Genomic DNA, 17,774 nt, shown 5'->3' on the forward strand with positions numbered 1-17,774 from the left:
CCAGCTATAGGTAGCCAGGTATAGGTGCCCCAGTATAGGTAGCCAGGTATAGGCGCCCCAGTATAGGTAGCCAGGTGTAGGCGCCCCATCATAGGTAGCCAGGTGTAGGCGCCCCCATCATAGGTAGCCAGGTATAGGTGCCCCAGTATAGGTAGCCAGGTATAGGCGCCCCAGTATAGGTAGCCAGGTGTAGGCGCCCCATCATAGGTAGCCAGGTGTAGGCGCCCCCATCATAGGTAACCAGGTATAGGTGCCCCCAGTATAGGTAGCCAGGCATAGGTGCCTCCAGTATAGGTAGCCAGGCATCAGTGCCTCCAGTATAGGTAGCCAATTGCCCCTGTATAGGTAGTTAGGGGAGGGAGAGCAACAGGAGGCGCATACAGTGCAGATACATGTGGCGCATGGATCCCGGCAAACGTAAGTATTGTGATTGCCTCGCCTCACACCCCCATTAAAACGGGCCATCTGTGACTCTGTGCATGGTCCCCTGTGTGAGTGCCCTACGTCACTGCCTGGCAGTTCTGCTGATCATCTGTTTCTAGTACATTCAGCCATAGACCCTGAACAAGCATGCAGCATATCAGGTGTTTCTAACTGAAGTCAGACTGGATTAGCTGCATGCTTGTTTCAGGTGTGTGATTTAGACGCTGCTTGTGCCAGAAAAAGCAGCAGGACTGCCAGGGAACTGGTATTGTTTAAAAGGAAACCAATATGGCAGCCACCATAACCATCTAATGATGTTTTTACCAAGGTGTACCCATACAATGATACTGTATCTGTATTTGTGTTTCTGAAAGGTCGGCTATGACATGAGCAAGACTGCTGCAGAGAGATGCTACCAGAAGACTGGGGTGAGGCCGCAGGACGTGGACGTCATCGAGCTCCATGACTGTTTCTCTGCTAATGAGCTCATCACATATGAGGCCCTGGGACTTTGTCCACAAGGTGATTTCCCTGTCTACTAAAGAAAGCAGCCCAGTCTCCATAGCAACACTTGTCAGTTTGCAGAACAGAACCCGTGGATCCGTGTCCGTCTTTCAAAAAAACAGATGCCAAACGGATGCGGTTTTCAAAATGCTGCCCTTTTACAGCATACATTCCCAGTCCTGAGCCAGCCCTGCCTGTGGATGGGGGGGGGGGGGGGAGTAGCAGGCAGGTCGGACCCCCCCCTCACCTGGGTATCCCCTTCCGCCTTCCTTCTCCAGCTAGCTTCTTTTAAAATCATTCCAGCAGCGAGCGGGGAACTCGCTCACTTCCTTGTTCCACCGCTCGCCGCATCATTTCCTGCAATACCGCCCAATAAAGTACAGAGGGCGGCATTGCCGGAAGTAATGCAGTGGAACGCAAGGAAGTGAAGGAGATGCCCACTTGCTGCTGGATTGATTTTAAAAGAAACTAGCTGGAGGGGGGCGGGGAAGGGGGGGTCCCAGGTGAGGGAGGGTAGTGGCCCAACCCCCCCTCCCCTTCATGCCTGCTACCCCCTCCAACATGGCGGCTCCCTCCCCACCAACAGACAAGGCTGGGACACTGGAAACAGATCAGTTTCTGTGTCCAAAGCTGTCTGTGTAGAGGGAGATGCGTTTTTGCATTGGTTTTCACTACCCTCCGTGTATCCGGGGTCCTATAAACTAAACAAACATACAAACTGGTGATAGCGCTCATGGATGCATCTGATTGCAAGCCTACAGAGGCAATGCAGAGCCCCTCTGGAACTAAATACACGCCCTGAATGCAAAGCAGATGCAAATTGTGTACCGCCCTGAATGCAAAGCAGATGCAAATTGTGTACCGCCCTGAATGCAAAGCAGATGCAAATTGTGTACTTAGTACACAATTTGCATCTGCTTTGCATTCAGGGCCTGTATTTAGTTCCAGAGGGGCTCTGCATTGCCTCTGTAGGCTTGCAATCAGATGCATCCATGAGCGCTGTCACCAGTTTGTATGTTTGTTTTATGAAATGTGTATACCATTTGTTTGACTGGCTGCACTGAAAATATTGTGTTTTTATCGCTAGATTAGCGTTAGGTCTTCCCCAAGGGGGTACCTTACCGCCGTGGGGAAGTCTATTAGGTTATAATTTGTGCACATATTATCACTGAAGCTAACATCCCCCTTTGCCTGTAGTGTAAGCTAGGTGTGTATTTTAGTCCAGTAGTTATTGGAGCTCTGCACATTTTGGCAGATAAATCACTCAGGTATAGGTTCACTCCTCACTGAAGCTATGTCTCCCCCTTTGTGCCTGCAATGAGTGTTGCTGTGTATTTTAGTCCAGTAGTCATTCAGGTATGCGTTTCGAAAGTGCTGCCATTCCTCCTGCTGTATAAACTAAACAAGCCTCGCCTACAGCTCCTCCAGCGCCTAGGCATTCTGAGTCCCATATAGCAAGGGCTTATGGGAGCTCAGTCTGAGGAGGAGGAGGTTTTCCCCGAAGAAGGAGGAGGCATTACCAGTCAGAGATTTTAAGCAAGGGGGAGGAGAAAGGAGGAGAGGGGAGTAGCGTTTTCACAGGCTGAGGGGTGGAGATGCAGAGCAGCTTACCTGTGTAATGATGACAAGCAGAATATGGCTGCTCTCATTGTATCCCAGGAAGAAATAATCATATACTGTTGAATTTATTTGCAGCTAGATTTGCTTTGTGAACTATCTAAACTTTTCAGGGGTGTAGCAATAACCATAGCAGCTGCTATGGGGCCCTGGAGCAGAGGGGGCCCAGGTGGTACTTGAAGCATTCACTTTTAATGGTCTTGCGTTCTTTCAGGCTCTGTCTCAGTGCCCATAGACTATATACAGAGTAGATTGCATGAGAATGTAAGTTGGCCAGTTAACTCATATCCATAGGGTAGGGGCATCTGGCATTTCTCAAGCCTACATCTGAGGGCCCCGTGAAAGTTTTTCTATGGAGGACAATAATCTTTAGCTACACCACTGTATAAGATATATAGACAAGTTACTTGCTATAGTTCGTTTTTCATCTCAGATCCGCTTTACATTGGTCTATAAAGTGCTGAGTAATGAAACCGTTACAATAAATATGACTTCTTCTTTTTCCAGGACGGGCCGGGGAATTGGTTGACAGAGGAGACAACACTTACGGCGGTCGCTGGGTCATCAATCCGAGCGGTGGTTTGATCTCCAAGGGACACCCTCTCGGAGCCACAGGTCAGACATTGGGCTCTGCTATGGTTAAAGTGATACTGTAGGGGGGTCGGGGGAAAATGAGTTGAACTTACCCGGGGCTTCTAATGGTCCCCCGCAGACATCCTGTGCCCGTGCAGCCACTCACTGACGCTCCGGCCCGCCTCCTGTTCACTTCTGGAATTTCAGACTTTAAAGTCTGAAAACCACTGCGCCTGCGTTGCCGTGTCCTCGCTGCCTCTGATGTCACCAGGAGCGTACTGTGCAGGCCCAGTATGGTCTGTGCCTGTGCAGTACGCTCCTGGTTATATCAGCGGGAGCGAGGACATGGCAACGCAGGCGCAGTGGTTTTCAGACTTTAAAGTCTGAAATTCCAAAGGTAAACCAGAGGCGGGGCCGGAGCATTGGGGAGTGGCTGCGTGGGCACAGGACTTCTGTGGGGGACCATTAGAAGCCCCGGGTAACTTCAACTCATTTTCCCCCGACCCCCCCCTACAGTATCCCTTTAAGGGTGACCAATGGGATGCCACTAATTTAGAAGTTTCTGCCTTTGATTAATTTCCAAAGTTGCGTAAAATTTGCCTCAACTCAGAATTCTTCGCATCTCATTGACCTTCCCTAGTTTGGGATATATGGGAGAGTGCAGTGTCCGTCTTCGTTTGGATGGAATAAATGGCTTGTCCCCGTGTACATGTGATACCCTCTTTCCCTGAAATTAAAGGGAACCTGAGGTGACAATAATATGGAGGCTGCCATATTTATTTCCTTTTAAGCAATACCAGTTGCCTGGCTGTCCTGCTGGTCCTCTGCCTCTAATGCTTTCAACCATAGACCCTGAACAAGCATGCAGCAGGTCGGCGGTTTCTGACAATATTGTCAGAACTGACAAGATTAGCTGCATGCTTATTTCTGGTGTTATTCAGATACTACTACAGCCAAATAGACCAGCAGGACTGCCAGGCAACTAGTATTGTTTAAAAGGAAATAAATATGGCAGCCTCCATATCACTCTCACGTCGGGTTCACTTTAAGACATTTCCAGAAAGTAAGCCCTAGCAGGAATTTTGAGCATGCTCGAAAAATAACCCCTCCCCCGTAAGTAAGCCCTAGCGGCAGTAAGGGGGAAATATGGCGAATTGTGTTCTTACCGGAGCCCATGGTCTCCTGGGCAGGACCATGGCTCTGTCATTGAGCCAATCACTGCACTCACTGCTAATCAGCGAGTGCAGTGATTGGCCCAATAGTGGAGCCATGGTCCCGCCTGCGAGACCATTGGCTCCAGTAGAAACACAAGTTGTCGTACTCTTTCCCCATAGGCTGAAGCTTGGGGACACAGTGGCATGGAGCTGGGGGGAAGAAGAGGATGCAGGGAGATACCAGAAGCAAGAAATCTCCAACCTGCACAATTCCAAAATAAAATACTGAATTTATTGAAAAAAAGTAGCTATTGGGGGATACCAGAAGGACATGAGGAACAGCAGAGGACATAGGGGGACACAGGAGGACTAGATAGAAGGACACAGGTACAGAGGGGGGCATCAGGAGGCCACTAAAGGTACAAGGGGGACAGTGGTACACAAGAGGTGGAGCCAGCAGAGGAAGAGGCGGCACAGTGGGGAAGGCAGGAGGACACAGCACAGGAACTTGTGTGTTCATAGAAATATAAGACATCCCCTGAAAATAAGCCCTAGCACATCTTTTGGTGCAAAAATTTATATAAGACAGTGTCTGATTTTCAGGGAAACCCGGTATGTACAGAAGACTTTACTTTCTGTTGCGATAAACGTTCGTATACTGATATTGGGTACATGAGAGTTTTTCAGAATAATGACTTAAAGAGTAACTGTTAGAAATAGAAAATTGATTTAGGATTTTCTGCCTGTTTTTTAAATAATAAAAAAGGGTGATAAAGAAGCAATCCAAAACTTCATAATCAATCTTGAAAGGAAGGGGGAGAATTGAGAGCCCGATATGGTGTAGTATGTTAATGAGGCGATGTCTGATGCAAACACACACAATGGTTATACTCACAAGGACGGGTCGCCTCCAAGGCAACCACTGGATAAGCAGGCGGGAGAATTGTAACCTGACCCCGCTCAGGGTTAAGAAGTTGCTCTCTGTAGATAGAAGGAAATAGGGAATACACCCCTCCACCCAGGGTGGACTAAACAATTATGTGGTATAACAACAGAGGTGCCAAGTAGAGTAAAATTAGTTAAAATTGTTAAAAAGAGGGAAGTGGGTGGACTCCCCTCCCTTCTGAAAAAATGGCCAGACAACGGGCAGGTTACTTCAAGTTTAAAGTAACATTTATTATGATCAACTCTTGACCCGACTTTGCTCCCTCCAAAAATTGTTTGCCTGAAGAAGCGGGACTGTTACCGTGAAACGCGTTGCACTTTTGGAGCTCATAATAAATGTTACTTTAAAATTGAAGTAACCTGCCCGTTGTCTGGCTTCCCCCTAAAAATTGGCCTTAAAACTGATTCATACACTACATGATACATACATAGGACTATGGTAGGGACTAGATTGTGAGCCCGTCTAAAGAACAGTTAGTGACAAGACAATATTCTCTGTACAGCGCTGCGTAATATGTCGGCGCTATATAAATACTTAAATAAAAAACAATAAATAAAAAAACAACCTAAAGTGATTTAAATAAAAACAGTTTAACTTACCTGGGGCTTCTACTGGCCCGCTGCAGCCGCCCTGTGCCTGCACCGGGACAAACCGATCCTCCGGTCCTCCACTGTGACTCAATTTCATTTTCAGCCACTGAGCCAGTGGATGGCCCCTGGCGCCTGTGCTGTGTGGCCCTGGTTGCAGCATCACGCTCCTGTCACCGGGAGTGTACTGCACAGGATGCTTCTGGCGGCTGCAGTGTGATCGAGGACGCTCGTGCAGTGGTCATCAACATGGATCAGTAGACAAATCTGAGAGAGTCGCTGCGGGGGCCCAGGGGATCATTTTATACTGGCGCGGCTGCAGGGGGCCAGTAGAAGCCCCAGGTAAGTTCAACTTTTTTTGTTTTTTAATAGCTATAGGTTCCTTTTTAAACGACAACTGAAATGAGAGGGATATGGAGGCTGCCATATTTATTTCCTTTTAACCTCCTTGCCAGTTATCCCGAGCTCAGCTCGGGGTAACCTGCGCAGGAGGATTTCTCCGGCCCCGCTGGGCCGATTTGCATAATTTTTTTTGTTACATGCAGCTAGCACTTTGCTAGCTGCTTGTAACATCCGATCACCGCCGCTAGCCGGCTATCCGCCGTGCCTCCCCCCTCCAGACCCCGTGCACTGCCTGGCCAATCAGTGCCAAGCAGCGCTGAGGGGTGGATCGGGATTCCCTCTGACGTCGGTGACGTCATCCTGCCCCGTCGCCTTGGCGACCGGGGAAGCCCAGCAGGAAATCCTGTTCTGTACGGGATTTCCTGCTTACTCTGATCGCCGGAGGCAGTCGGAGTGGGTGGGGGGATGCCGCTGCTCAGCGGCTATCATGTAGCGAGCCCTGATAGCCTGGGCTCGCTACATGATTTAAAAAAAAATAAAAAAATAAAGTGCTGCGCTGCCCCCTTGCCGGCGGGAATTGGACCGGCAAGGAGGTTAAGCAATACCAGTTGCATGGCTGCCCTGCTGATCTATTTTGCTGCAATAGTTTCTGAATCACACCAGAAACAAGCATGCAGCTAATCCTGTCAAATTTGACAAAAATGTCAGAAACATCTGATATGCTGCATGCTTGTTCAGGGTTTATGGCTAGGAGGCAGAGGATCAGCAGGACAGCCAGGCAACTGGTATTGCATAAAAGGTAATAAATATGGCAGCTTCCACATCCCTCTCACTTCAGTTGTCCTTTAAGTTTAAAGAGAAACTGTGACCAAGGATTGAACTTCATCCCAATCAGTAGCTGATACCCCCTTTCCCATGATAAATCTTTACCTTTTCTCAAACGGATCATCAGGGGCTCTGTATGGGTGATATTGCGTTGAAACCCCTCCCACAAGTGTGATGTCAGCACCATGGTGTTGACATCACACTGTGGGAGACTTGTTGCATTGTGGGAAATAACAGCTGTTTACAACTGGCAAAAAGCAAGCAGCATCTACTTCCAGTGACATCACCTGCCAGCAGTAAACATTTTCACCATGTGATAAATGTCAGAATGTAAATTAGGGCCAGTAAAATTGGCCAGTCATCTGCAGGTTAACGTTGGATGCGCGTACAGATCCCTACTCCTAGCTGGAAGCTAGCGGTCATCTCCATATGCAACTGTTAGCTATTCCTAAGTGCTCTGGCCTTTTCTGCTAGACTGTGAGACTGTGATTGCACACAGACTGTTCCGCTGCAGTGCTATGACAGGTTATTGTTTTGCATGGACTTCGATCTGTAACCACATAGGCTGCATTTAGTGTGCTTTGCATATATTGCTTTACAAACACAAACTACAGAAATCGTTAGACTTGTGCATGAAGCAGACTTTATCCATGAAACAGATGGCCTGCGTGGCTTTTGTTTGCTTGCCTTTCAGCATTGTAAGATTGTGAATGAACAATAATTTGCACCATTTCAAATGCACACCGGGTGGCACCTCTAGGTAGTCTATCTGTTTACTACACCATGTGCGGAGGTTGTATTTCACATGGTAGGGTTTTACTATTATAAACTGTTGTTTTACATTGATCAGTGCCACTTGTACAGAGTTGATCTTCATCCCCAACTAAAAACCCGTTCTTTATGCCTTGATGTGTTAATTACTGGGGTACTAAGAAATTGTACCCTGTACCTCAGTTTTTACACTGAATGTTTGAAGTGGACCTGAACTCAAAACTCTCTGCTCTAAAACACGGATGTCAAACTCAAATACAAAGTGGGCCACAATTGAGCTCTGGGAACCAAGTTGCGGGCCGACCACAATGTCTAGTAGCCACCTCCCTGCCGTATACAGTTCCCTGGTGTCTAATAGCCCTCCTCCCTCATCTATACAATTCCCTGATGTTTAGTGGTCCCCCCCCCCCCTTCCCTATATAGTTTCCTGGTCTTTAGTGGCCCCCTTCCCTCTCCTATACAGTTCCCTGGTGTCTAGTGGCCCTCTTCCCTCTCCTATACAGGTCCCCTGGTATGTAGTGCTGTCCCCCTCCCCATATGGCTTCCCAGGTGATCTAGGGCTTACTCTCCAGTATTGCTTCTCTGGTGGTCTAGAGTGGGCCAAACATAATGCAAAGTGGGGAAACCACCCGAGGGCCAAATCTACTGGCTCCCAGGGCCAGATTTGGCCCGCGGGCCGGAGTTTGACATGAATGCTCTAAAAGATACACCACAGCATAATAACCTTTAGACAAAAAAACATTTCTTTGTTACAGCTTATACAAATCATTAAATAATTCTGCACAGTTTCTACTTCCGTGATTCATGGAAGCAGACATATTGTTACCAGCCTGTGCTTTCAAATGGCCTTATCTGCCATAGGCAGTCATGTGACACAGGGGGGAGATCAAATTACAACTAGTGATTAGACACAAATGAGGGGGGGATCACACAGGCTAAACACTTTAAATACATACAGGATGTATTTCTGTTATGTTTTCATTGTGTCCTGTGCAAGAGTTCAGGTCCACTTTAACCATCATTTATTAAACACTTAAAGGGAATCTAAAGTGAAAATAAAGTTATGAGATGATGAATTGTATGTGTAGTACAGCTAAGAAATAGAACATTAGCAGCACAGATATGAGTCTGAAATTGTTTTCCAGTACAGGGAGAGTCAAAGGGACACTGAGGCTACAAAAAGAGTTTTACTCACCTGGGGTTTCCACAAGCCCCCTGCAGCCGTTCTGTGTGCCCACGCAGCCTCGCTCGGATATTCTTGTCCCCACCAGCAGCTGCTTCCGTTTTTGGCGACAGGCCTGGAAACGCGAGTGATTCTTCGCATTCCTGGCTGCACTAGCAGTATAGAGGGCGCTATTGCGGCCAGGAACACGAAGAATCACTTGCGTTCCCAGGCCTGTCGGCGCTTGTCGCCGAAAACGGAAGAATCTGCCAGCGGGACCAGGAGGATCCGAGCGAGGCTGCATGGGCACTGGACAGCTGCAGGGGGCTTGTGGAAGCCCCAGGTGAGTAAAACTTTTTTTTTTTTTTTTTTTTTTTTAAGAAACTTCACTTGTTATCCATGCAAAAGAGCTTCTCCGGGCTCTCCAATTAGTCAGAGAGCAATGCTATTTTCTGAAGCACTTATACATCAAAGAAACAGTGAAAGACCACTTCAGATAAGATTTTACTGCAGGGGAGGTCAAAGAGTCATTAGCTCTGCTCTGTTTCATGGTTTAAAATGCAGAATGTAGTTTGTAAACTGCAAATATTAACCACTTTACTTCAGCCGTACGGATATTTCCGTCCCTTTTTCCGTCCTTTCATCCCCAGGGACCGAGATATCCGTACCTCCTGTGCTCCCGCCGCTGCCCGCGCTCGCTCGTGCGCGCACTCCCGCTCTCATGCACACCGCCGCACGCTCGCCCGGAGATCAATGAACGGGAAAACGTTCCCGTTCGTTGATCTAAGCCCCGCAATGATCCGCTGCTTCTACGAGAAGCAGCGCGATCATTGTGAAAGAAAAAAAGTTTCCCAGCCTCATAGCACTTCCTGCAAGCGTCCTTCGGACGCTTGCAGGTCACATAAACAAAAAGTTACTGTGACCATCTTGTGGCCAAATAGTAAAACTACACCCTAAAGCATTTTTCATATACACATACATTAGTTTTACACAAAAAATTAACTCATTACCTCCCACACTCCCCAATTTATTTATTTTTTGTAATTCAAAAAAAAAATTACAATAAAAAAAAAAATACATAAATAGTTACCTTAGGGACTGAACTTTTTAAATATTTGTCAAGAGGGTATAACACTGTTACTTTATAAACGATGGGCTTGTAATTAGGGATGGACGCAAAACTGAAAAACGTGCACCTTTATTTCCAATTAAAATATTGGCGCCAAACATTGCGGTAGGGACTTAATTTAAATGGTTTTATAACCTGTAACCTGGACAAATGGGCAAATAAATTTCATGGGTTTTAATTACAGTAGCATGCATTATTTAAAAACTATAATGGCTGAAAACTGAAAAATAATGCATTTTTTTCTTAAATTTTTTCCTATTTTCCCATTAAAACACATTTAGAATAAAATAATTCTTGGCATAATGTCCCACCTAAAGAAAGCCTAATTGGTGGCGAAAAAAACAAGATATAGTTCATTTAATTGTGATAAGTAATGATAAAGTTATAGACGAATGAATGGAAGGAGCGCTGAAAGGTGAAAATTGCTCTGGTGCTCAAGGGGTAAAACCCCTCAGTGGTGAAGTGGTTAAAGAATGACGCAATGTTATAAAAAAAAAAAAAAAAAAGCTATATACACTTTAAGTTGACCATACATCTAGCATTTTTGCCGTCCAATCGACCATCCAATTTGATAATTCTCTTAAAGTGGAGGAAAATCGGTGCCTTAACATGTCCACCCGATCGATGATTCAGTTGATTTTGGGCCGGATTGGTCAAGTATGCTGGAAAGTCTCGGTCAAAAGTGCTTGATTGATTGGGTGCGCGGTGGTAACGGCGACCGATGGATCCCCCAGCTCCTGTCCCCTTAAGTGTAAAATGTGCCCATGCTGTGTCCATTCTCACCTGTCCTGTTGGCACAGCTCCCAGTGTCATCCTCTGTCACCCCCGTTACCGAGTGCCTGCATCTCATGGCACCACATACATGCACCACATGCACGCCACATGGTACACGCCCCTCGTGGCACCACATGCACGCCACATGGTACACGCCCCTCATGGCACCACATACACGCCACATGGTACACGCACCACATACACACCACATGGTACACGAACCACATAAACGCCACATGGTACACACATGCCACATAGTACACGCACCATGTGGTGGTACAGCGCTCACTGTAACCGAATGACAGCAGAGGATTCTGGGAGTTGCAGGGGGGCATGCAGGCGGTGTCATGCTGAAATCAAGCAGGTTAAAGGGCAGAGCAGTCGTCATAAGTTAAAGAGGAACTCCAGTAAAAATAATGTAATAAAAAGTGCTTCATTTTTACAATAATTATGTATAAATGATTTAGTCAGTGTTTGCTCATTGTAAAATCTTTCCTCTCCCCGATTTACATTCTGACATTTATTACATGGTGACATTGTTACTGTGGGCAGGTTATGTAGCTGCTCCTAGCTGTTTTGGCTGTTAGAGACAGCTGTAAACAGCTATTTCCTGTCTGTGAACCTTGTTACATTGTAACAAACTGCCAAAAGTACCTCGGTCCTCAGAGCTTCTTGTGGGAGGGGTTTCAGCACAAAATCAGTCATACAGCGCCCCCTGATGGTCTGTTTGTGAAAAGCAATATATTTCTCATGTAAAAGGGGGTATCAGCTACTGATTGGGATAAAGTTCAATTCTTGGTTGGAGTTTCTCTTTAAGCTATGCCTAACTTTATTGAATGATTTTTGCTAGCAGCAATCATTCACAGGACCGTGCGCCATTGGGGCGTAGATTCTACATCCTAAAACCTACAGCAGCAATAATTAGGATGTAGAATCTGTGTCCTGAAACGATAAGTAGTTAATGACTGCAGGAAACCAAAACATTTGAGCAAACTAGTGATGAATGTCAATCCCGATCTTGCGTTATGTGTTGGTCAAAGTCAAACTTTGTGCTGTTGATTTTTCAACCCAACCATTTTTTCCGGCGTTTTTGATAATTTCTCCCAAAATTGTGCCAATTATGCGGCACCTCGAATGATTTCCTTTAGATCTTTTGATCAACCGAAAAATTGGATCGGATTGGTCGAATCCAGAAAAAAAAAAATTGTACCGTGTATGGAAACCTTTTCTTGCTCCTTTGTCCTTCGTTTAAGACAAGACACAGAACATTTATATTGCACTTTTCTCCTGGTGGACTCAGAGCTGCAGCCACCAGGACGTGCTCAGTACTAAAGAACTTTAAGAAGCAAAGGGGGCCATACATCTGGCAAATTTGCAGCTGATCAGCCATCTGAATTCGATAATTATTATGGAGTCGGAATGAAAATCTGTGCCGCAACAAGCATGCCTGATCGACAATTCAACCAATTTTGAGGTAAAATTGGTCGAATGTATTGATCGAACATGCTGGGAAATCTCGGGCTGACGTGGTCGACCAAGTGTGCGGATGTAACAGCGTGTGATATTGGGCATGTTTCACAAAGCTTTTTTTACCTGTTTTTCGTTGTTTTCTTATCTATGTTACATTTTTAAGCTTCCAAAGAGCAAAAATATAATATAATTAAAGGGATACTGTAGTGGGGTCGTGAGAAAATGAGTTGAACTTACCCGGGGCTTCTAATGGTCCCCCGCAGACGTCCTGTGCCCACGCAGCCACTCCCCAATGCTCCGGCCCCGCCTCCGGTTCACTTCTGGAATTTCAGACTTTAAAGTCTGACACCACTGCGCCTGCGTTGCCGTGTCCTCACTCCCGCTGATGGCACCAGGAGTGTATTGTGCAGGCCCAGTATGGTCTGTGCCTGCACCATGCGCTCCTGGTGACATCAGCGGAAGTGAGGACACGGCAACGCAGGCGCAGTGGTTTTCAGACTTTAAAGTCTGAAATTCCAGAAGTGAACCGGAGGCGGGGCCGGAGCATCGGTGAGTGGCTGCGCAGGCACAGGATGTCTGCGGGGGACCATTAGAAGCCCTGGGTAACTTCAACTCATTTTCCCCCGACCCCCCTACAGTATCCCTTTAAGGTAAGAAAAGTAATATTGAAATGAAGTTAATCAGGAACAACAGTAGCAGGAAAAAAGGGCGCCGGCGGCTAGTGGACGAAAAGGGCGCCGCCATAGACTCTAATGCAATTATCGTTAATACAGCGAAAAAAGCAGAAAAAAGCGCCGCGATAAATATCGTTGAGAACATTAGAACATTAAAGTTTTTGAAGTATGTTATCGTTTTAGAAGCTTGCAATGTAATTGTTTTTGTCTTATTATTTCGTTTGTATGTACAAATTTTACGTTCTCAAAGATATTATTGTTTCTATGTGTAAAAGGGTGTTTCTGCAGACGGAGTGGTTAGGGTTAGGCACCACCAGGGGTGTGGTTACAGTTAGGCACCACCCGGGTGGGGGTTAGTTTTAGGCAACACCGGGGGGTGGTTAGGGTTAGGCGCCATCGGGGGGGGGGAAGGGGTGATTAGGGTTAGGCACCACCAGGGGAGTGGTACGTTTTAGGCACCACCAGGGGAGGGTTCTGTGTGAGAGTAGGGTTGGGTTAAGCTGTATTGTTGAATTAATTAACGATTTTTAACGTTAATACCTTTTTGTCATTATCTCCCGTCTGTTTTTACATCGATGTTTATGGTTAACCAAGTTCAACAACGATGTTTATCGTTATCAGATTTTGTTATCCAGCCGGGCCCTTTTTTCAGGACGCCCTTTTTTCATGCATGCGGAAGAACTTAATTTGAGTGATTATTTTGCTTGTTAATGTGCTGAAAGGTTATTTTTATCAATTATTATTATGATAAAGAAGTTTTTTATTTTATGAGAAGCATTGTGAATAGAGCCCATTGAGACGAATGTGACAGAATCCCTGGCCACGCCCCCGCCACAACTGTTTATGTGCTCCCACCGGTGCCTGTGCCTGTCTCACCTGTCACCAGATGCAGCGAGTGTCCAGCTGTTCCTGCGTCCTCCATTCGTGTCCCGTGTGGCTTCCGGCGTGTAGCACGGGTGCGTGTGTGACGTCACACACAATCCGGTGCTATGCGGGGAAGTCACTTGAGACGTGCGGGGGGGATGCTGCGCCACTAGGCCAATTCCCGAGAGAGTTCATGCTGAAATCGATCAGGACTTGGCCTGAGGTGTCTGGGCAGCCAACAGATCTCTCTCTCTAATCAGATTCGATCATAGAGAGATTGGTCTCTTGGTCGAATGTGCCCATCACCGCTAGATACTGTATACTCGCTGCTTAGTATAGCCCACCTCTTGTCAGGAGCCATTCTAACAAGACTCCATATTATGCGCTCCCCTCTCATCTGTGATTTTATTGTTGTAGCCGGTTGGTGTATTATACGTATGACTCAGATCTTGTACACATACACCTGAGAGATATCTGGGTGAAAGGGCAGAGCAGATGTCGTAAGTTATGCTGGAAAACATGGGCTGTACAGATATTATCTGGGGGTCAGATATTATGGAAGTCCTTCTCTGTTTTATCTGCGTGCCTCTGAGATGGAAGACTTTATAGGTTGCACCTTGAACTTCACTCCTGTCCCCACTGGTTCCCTCTGACACAGATCAGATACGGGACCTGCGCGGACCTTCACCTGAGGGAATGGAGATAACGGAATACACTGGATGCGTTTTACTGGCCAGAGGGTCAGAGTTCTTTATTTCACAAACGCGGTACAGAGAAACTAACCAGAGTCTGACCAGCCAGAATAATTCCCCTGATGTGACTATAGTATACAGCTATAGTACAGTGTATACAAGTCAAATAATTCACTCGTGTGTTCTGTTACAGACACTCCAAAGCCAGTTTGTCAAAGTGAAACTTTGTCTTACAGGGGCACTATGACAAAAAATGTTTAAATTTAAAATATGTGCAAACATAATCAAATAAGAAGTACATTTTTTCTAGAGTAAAATGAGGCATAAATTACTTTCCTGCTATGTCGCTGTCACTTACAGTAGGTAGTAGAAATCTGACAGAAGAGACCGGTTTTGGACTAGTCCATCTCTTCATGGGGGGATTCTTCGGGATTTATTTATTTTCAAATGCACTTAGTGAATGGCAGTTGCTCTGTCCAACTGCCAAAAAACTGTAGCGAGCAGGGAAGCTGGCCAGCATCATTGTTTAAATCCTTTTTAGGAAATATATTTATAAAGAATAAAAGCCTTGCAGAGAACCCCCTATGAAGAGATGGACTAGTCCAAAACCTGTCATGTCTGTCAGATTTCTACTGGCTACTGTAAGTGACAGCAACATAGGAGAAAAGTAATTTATGGCTCATTTTACTCTGGAAAAAAACGTACTTATATTTCTATCGACACTGGCACATTTCTAACAATGTTGTAAGCCTGTCACCGTGCTTAAATAAAGTATCTCTGCATTTGGAGTTCCGGAATCCGTCTTCTTCTTTCCAGTTCTTATTTTTCTATGTTTGCACATATTTAACATTTTTCAATTTTTCGCCATAGTGCCCCTTTAATCCTGGTACAAACATCCAATTTTGATTGGCCAATCATTCACCAGTTTTACCACTTCTATCTAGTCCAGGCATGGGCAAACTTGGCCCTCCAGCTGTTAAGGAACTACAAGTCCCACAATGCATTGCAGGAGTCTGACAGCCACAGTTATGACTCATAAAGGCAAATGCATCGTGGGACTTGTAGTTCCGTTACAGCTGGAGGGCCGAGTTTTCCCATGCCTGCTCTAGTATGAGAGTTTACCTACATAATCTGTTCGTAGTATTCAATATCTGTTGGGGCTCATACTGCATGGAGGTGATAAAATTGGCCAAGCAAAATTCAAGGTGTGCTTCAGGTTTCTATGGCTGTCACAGTTTTACAGGCCCAGATTTACATCACGGGGGCTTATAGGCACAAATGTTCTGGCACCTTAGACTCCGCCCTCCATGTACCTACACACTCCCACCTAACCACACTGTAAGTATACTGGCTGGCCCAGCTGTCACCTCTGCCCAACCTAGTTAGCCTCCGGTGCCCCTTAATATTGAGGGTACGTCTGACAATCTAATACTAAGTAGCTAGATGTGTCCCCAAGTGATAGATGGATAAAGATTCCCCCGACTGAAGGGAGATCTGGTCAGTGGAATACTGAGAGCTGGATGAGTAACCTCTCACTTACACTCTGCTCGGGACTCTGCATAGGGAAGGAGGGAGGGAGGGAGGGAGGCGCGCGAGGCGGGCAGTGAGCCGCCTTTCCATCTTCAGGCGCCTGTAGGCACGTGCCTACAGTGCCTTACGGTAAATCCAGCCCTGCAGTTATATCTGCAATATCAGAATCCATTTATTTGGCCGTATAGGTTTGGACTTACAAGGAATTTGACTTAGCAGTTGCAAACATAACAATACAAGGACAGACAATATAGATATTACAAGTGAAGAACAGTATGTAAGTTGTAGTGGCAGTAAACAGGGTGAGAAGTGTTCCTTCTATACTGTAATGCTTTCAAGTCCTAACAGCTCTAGCGTGGTTCTGCATTAAGTATGGTTACCGCCTGCGGGAAGAAGCTGTTCCTGTGCCTGGAACTTTGTTGCAATTGACTGGTATCTCACTACTGAAGGCATAAGCTGGAAAATGGAGTGAGCAGGGTGAGATCAGCCCTCTGTCCCCTTCCCCCCCCTTTGTGCCTCCCTCTGTCCTAGTGATCATTGTAATGTGCCAGTTCCGTTTGCGCAAAATTTCACGTAAAAATGTGGCACTTACTATTATACATAATTACAATACGGAATAGATTTCACATCATCCATTCAAACTTCCAGAAGGTCCCAGCGCTAGATCACAGCATACCTCCCAACTTTTTGAGATGAGAAAGAGGGACACCTAAGCCACGCCCCTGCCACACACCCTGATCACGCCCCTGTCACACCCCTAGCCACGCATACCATAAAGATTTCATAAGAAAAATATGTTGTTTTATAATTAATACCACACTGGTCCTTTCTATCATGGTTTATTTTCCTTTGTATTAACATTTTAAAATTAATAATATATCAATTTAAAGGATGGGAATAAAGGTTAGAGTCAATCAAACACATTTTCTAGTAGAGGAATATATATATTTACATAGAAAGAGGGATAAAGTCCTGAAAGAGGGACAAATGAGGAGGAAAGAGGGACAGGGCTCTCAAAGAGGGACTGTCCCTCCAAAAGAGGGACAGTTGGGAGCTATGATCACAGGGTTACTTCAAAATGAATAAAATGTGTTTGCAGTTCTTGGAAATAGATACATACTAAGGCCTGAAACACACCAGAGGAGTTTTTCTGAGCGTTTTGAGGTTTTAAATCTGCTGCTAATGTTATCCTATGTGTCTGTGCACACTGGAGCAATGAGGTTTTGTAAAAAAAAACCCCATAGCATTACATTGGGAAGAGCTTTTAGAGGTTTCAAAAGCTCTTCCCAATGTAATGCTATGGGGTCTTTTACAAAACCTCATTGCATAACATAACATTGACACATAGCATAACATTAGCAGCAGATTTAAAAACTCAAAACGCTCAGAAAAACTCCTCTGGTGTGTTTCAGGCCATTGACATATGCCTATGATAGGGATTAGATTGTGAGCTCCTCTAAGAGACAGTTAAAGAGACACTGAAGCGAATAAATTTTGCCTTTTTGTCTTAGTATTCACTTCAGTACTCTCAGCACAAGTAAACCGCCGCATCCCTGCCGCAAAACGAGGGATTTAGACCCCCCAAATCGCTGGGCAAACATCCACGACCATCTTGGTGATGGATTTTGCTGCGCCAAGAGGCAGAGCTTTCAGTCGCAGCTCTGCCTCCCCTGATGTCAATTGACGAGTGGATCTCCGCCTCTCCCCGCCCCTCTCTGTGAAGGAAGAGTGGGAGAG

The 17,774-nt window shown here is 45.9% G+C and overlaps 1 protein-coding gene across 1 annotated transcript in view; it reads left to right on the forward strand.

Moving 5' to 3' along the window:
* Positions 1-17,774, forward strand: part of SCP2 (sterol carrier protein 2) — a 97,607-nt gene that overhangs the window by 44,179 nt on the left and 35,654 nt on the right. The window contains exons 10-11 of the mRNA XM_068238983.1: positions 798-945; positions 3,052-3,159. Of these exons, the coding sequence (XP_068095084.1) occupies positions 798-945; positions 3,052-3,159 (256 nt within the window). The remainder of the gene's footprint in view (positions 1-797; positions 946-3,051; positions 3,160-17,774) is intronic.

This window comes from Hyperolius riggenbachi, chromosome 6 (genome assembly GCF_040937935.1).
Source record: "Hyperolius riggenbachi isolate aHypRig1 chromosome 6, aHypRig1.pri, whole genome shotgun sequence".
In the NCBI taxonomy this organism is placed as follows: Eukaryota; Metazoa; Chordata; class Amphibia; order Anura; family Hyperoliidae; genus Hyperolius; species Hyperolius riggenbachi.